This window comes from Brassica napus, chromosome C1 (assembly GCF_020379485.1).
Source record: "Brassica napus cultivar Da-Ae chromosome C1, Da-Ae, whole genome shotgun sequence".
Lineage (NCBI taxonomy): Eukaryota > Viridiplantae > Streptophyta > Magnoliopsida > Brassicales > Brassicaceae > Brassica > Brassica napus.
In genome coordinates this window covers 30,490,423-30,495,086 of record NC_063444.1, presented here as the reverse complement: position 1 = coordinate 30,495,086, position 4,664 = coordinate 30,490,423, and the positions used below count along the sequence as shown (strand labels likewise).

Sequence of the window (4,664 nt, the reverse complement as noted above, 5' to 3'; positions counted from 1 at the left end):
TGTGAGACTTTTAACAGTTTTAGTAATTTATAGTCGTTTTTTTAAATTCAAAATATAACATATATAGAAAAATATAAATTTTTATAATATGGCTATTGTGATTTTTTTAAATTATTTTAATAGTTTAAAATTAAACAAATTTGATAGTAGATACGTTATTTTTTTATCAGATCTTTATTATTCAAAATCATTAATTGTCATATATACTTTAACCACATTAGGCAATTCTGTAATCTTTATTTAAGAAAATAATAAATGAAAATTAATAATGAATTTATGGTTAGTTTAATAAAAAGCTTATAATATAATTAGATGGACCAACATATTTCTCTAATAATTCTAAGAATCATCCTAGTGATGACACGTGGCTACAAAAAAAAGTTGTAATGTTTCACAAATAATATATAGGGAATTTATATTTCTATTAATTATATACATATAATCTAATATAACAGATTAGATTTTATCTCAATACGAATAGCTTCAAAAAATCTTAACTAACGTGCCGTCCAAACAATATAATCTCTAACAACTTAATTCCTTTTAATTTTTAAGATATCCTTCCTTATATTCCAAGCTCCATATTTATCAACTTTCTATCTACCATTCTTAAGACTACATATCTTAACTTCATATAACAGCTCCTAAAATATATGGAAATCGCAATCTTCTTTTCATCTCATTTAAAAAGGAAATCAGAATATCCTCACGATATACTCATTAAACCTAATCTTAAGTACCAAATCACTATAAAGCAGCTTCCATTGCCTAACACTTTCTACATCTCTAACGAAAAGAAAAAAAGAGACACAAATGGCTATGGTTACATCAGGTCGAATAAGTTTGTTGAAGAATATTAAACCATTTAAAACAACTTGGATCGTTGAAGTCAAAGTTCTTCATTCATGGTCACAGCCATCTAATTACGCTGGTGGAGACTCTCTTCAGTTCATACTCGCAGATAGACCAGTAAGTGTGTCTATTTGTTAAAATTCATGTTTCAAAAAGGTTGTGTTCAATCGTCTTAATTTTATTCTATCTAATGTTAATGTAGGGTGTTAAGATTTATTGTACCTGTAAGAGAGTCTTCTTTCCTCGTGTTAAGAAGCTTCAGGTTGGACAATGGAGGTTCATTGAGAACTTCTCTGTAACTCCTGCTGGCGGAAAGTATAGACCGACGAGCCATGAATACAAAATCTCCATCACAAGTCACTTCAACTTCACTAATTCATCCCTGAAAAATGATGATATTTTTTTATCATTAACCACTTTTCCAGAAATCATGAATGGAAGACTTGATTCAAATTTTCTTATTGGTATTTCATAATTGCTTTCGTTGAAAATCTATATGCTTCTCTTTATATAAACTAATCTTACGGTTTTGTTCCTATGTTTGTAGATGTTATTGGTCAAGCCATAGATATTGGAGAAATGCAGGCCTTGCCAGTGCAAGGTAAAGAAACCAAGAAGCTGGAGCTTACCTTGACAGATACAGAGTAAGTTTATTTGAATCACCTCTCCACACACAGACATTTCATATGTATCAAAACGTGGTTTAATAATCTTTATATTTTTAATATACTATCAGTGATCACCAAATCGCATGTTGTCTTTGGGGTCATTTTGCTGAGCACCTTTTGTATGCATACAAAGTTGGTGAAGTGAATCAAAATTTTCTCTGCTTACTGAGGTTTGCTAAAATCAATGTTTACAAGGGTAAGATATCTACTAAACATATGAAAAGTATATATTTATTATCGAATTTTCATTCATAGCGATAATTTATTTGGTTTGATGTAGGACAAGTCCAGATAACAAATTCATTTGAAACTTCAACTCTGGAGATCAATCCACCTGGATTTGATGTGCAAGATTATCAAAGACTGTACATTTTATTCTAATCTCATAACTACCTTTTTAAAACATCTTTATGCAAAGTTTTTTTTCTGATTTAGGATGCCAAATAATGAGCTTGCTCTCACTACTGGTACTGGTGAGGTTGTAAAACCTAAAGGGAACAAACGTCAACCAGATAAGTGGTATGTCTATCCAGATAGAACAGTCTTGGATATCATAATGGCAACTGAGGTTCATTTTTTTAATCCCAAAATTTAGCAAACCAATCTAGACATTACTAACACTAATGTTTTTTCTATAGATTGAAAAATGCATTGTTAAGGGAACTGTTTATGCAATAGATACAGACTGGGCATGGTATTATTTTGGGTGTGTTAAGTGCCACTTCAAGAAGGTGACCAACATTACTAAGAAGGATATTGTGCCAGTGAAACATCTGTGGTATTGCGATTCATGCAAGCAGGTAGTTACCAATGTTGCACCTAAGTATGTTCCTTACATTTTGAAGCCCGATAATGTTTATAATCTATTTGACTTACCTATTTTATTTATGACATAGGTTTAAGCTGCATCTATTAATAAAGGATGACACTGGTGAAACTAAGGTGATGTTGCTTGATACTATTGCTGAACCTATTGTGGGAGTAAGTGTTGAAGTGCTCTTAGATGGTTCTATAGAAGAGGTATTGTTTTTTTTTTCGTTCATAGTTTTTATTTTTTGTTTTTATAATGTAGTATATATTTATTTTTAGGTTGAGGATCCTGAAGATTTTCCTGACTCTATAATGAGTTAATTGGAAAGACTTTCAAATTTGGTGTCTATGTGAGCAAAGACAATGTTGACTATGGATCGCATATATTTAACATTGGGAAGACTTGGTCTGCTGATGAAATAATATCTGAGTCTGACGATGAGAATATTGAAGATACATTGACTAATGTTGTTTCATCTGATCGTCCATCAGGATAGGTTTGTAAATTTTTATTTCTGTTTCTACTCCACTGTCTAAACGAAAAGGAGACAATTAAGTTGATGACCTGTCTTCTACTTCAAAGAAACAATGCTCTAAGATAATCAAAGTGGAAAAGAATGTGGGGGAGTAGTTAAAGGATGAGTGGGTTTATGGATTTGGTTGCATGTTTTCTTATTTTTCTATTATATGTTTCTTTTCAGTTTGGCATTTTAGTGGTTTTTCAATAACGATGGATTCTAATAAAGATGATTTTTAATAAAGATGAGTCTTCATAGAGATGTCATTCATTTCTTAAGTGTATTCAAAGTGATCAAAATATCTTATTTATTTTTTAATGTGTTTACTATACAATGCGTGAGCGTTACATAGAAACTTACTTGGCATGTGCTGTGGTTGGAATCCATTTTTGAAACCCAACGAGCATTTGTTACTTCATGATACACCCATAAACTGTAGAGAAAAAAAAAGTGATAACTTAAGGTTTATGGCACTCTAAAATGTTAAACTAAACAGTTATAGAAATATTTTTTATACGTAAAGAATATTAAAAATTATAAGCAAATAGTATTTAGATTCTGTTAAGATACATTATTTTATGGTAATATTGTATCTACAATTAAATATTTTTGCGATCTAAGAAGATATTATATTACCGATTATGTAAAGAATCTTAACTGAAGTAATTCTCATTTTAATTTACCATCATCCCGCCTATACATTTACTTCAAAACATTTTGTTTGTCAACCCACGAAGAAAAATTTTTCATTATAGAAACAGAATGGGCAGCAGTCACTGAACCTCATCAAAACCTATCATAATTGAAGTTAGTGTGATCTACTAATTTCTCAGAGCCGTAAGCTATATTTTATTGTATAGTATAGTTATATACAAAGAGTTTTCTGCATACGTAACTCTCTATATTCACAGGATGAAAAGAAAGCATGTTGCTCCACTTGGAGCTGATGGTCGTTTGAAACCTTCACAATCTGAATCTAAACAAAGAACCCGCGTTTCCTCCCATACTAAAGATGTCTCCTTGAGTACAGTTTTTGCAAGACTGTTGAATGATGTTACCAGTAAAAACAACCCATCAAGGTCTCACCCACGAGTAACAGTGTCTAAACCCAAAACAAGTGAGGTAGTTATCTATGCTAAACTATGCCTATGTTGATGATCTAAGTTTATTACTCCATTCAACTCACATCTGAGTTGTTAAATGTGTAGTTTTTCCTTATAAAGAAAGCAAAGATAGTCCTAATCAAAAGAGAAGGAGTCAGTTAACTAAAGGTACATCTTATTTACTGCCATAGTATTAAAAGATAAAACAAAATAGTGTCTTTTATGCCTATACGTTTTTACTAGAACTTAACTAATTCATTTTATTATGCAGGCATCTCAGCTATCTACACTGTATCATGTCCAAGTCAGCTAACATTTGGTGTACAACACACACCAATCCCTAATATGCCAAACTCATATAACAGAGATATGCCAAGAGATTCAGAAATGTCCACTTTTGATAGACAACACAGAGGTATATCTTATATACTGCCATAGTGATAAAAATACTAACCAAATAGTCTGTGATTTTGCCATGAAGTGTCTTATATACTGCCAGAATTCTGAATCCCTTAGAGCTTTTGTTGTTTTGCGCTGCAGGCATGTCGGGTACCTACGTTGGATCATGCCCAGGTCAGCTTACATTTGAAAGACAACAGACACCAATTCATAAAATGCCAAACACAAAGACCAAAGAAATGCCAAGAGATTCATCAGTGTCAAAAAATGCTGAATTAGAACATAACGGTCCACATGATGATTCATTGAATGAA

At 31.6% G+C, this 4,664-nt stretch overlaps 1 protein-coding gene across 1 annotated transcript; it reads left to right on the top strand.

Annotated features, from left to right (window-relative positions):
• The first annotated feature begins 813 nt into the window (after positions 1-813).
• On the top strand, positions 814-2,827 carry LOC106373653. The gene is made up of 9 exons (XM_013813795.1): positions 814-969; positions 1,055-1,208; positions 1,400-1,496; positions 1,589-1,716; positions 1,801-1,885; positions 1,956-2,088; positions 2,159-2,298; positions 2,417-2,540; positions 2,660-2,827. The coding sequence occupies exons 1-9, from the start codon at positions 814-816 to the stop codon at positions 2,825-2,827; spliced, it is 1,185 nt and encodes a 394-aa protein (XP_013669249.1).
• Positions 2,828-4,664: the final 1,837 nt, after the last annotated feature.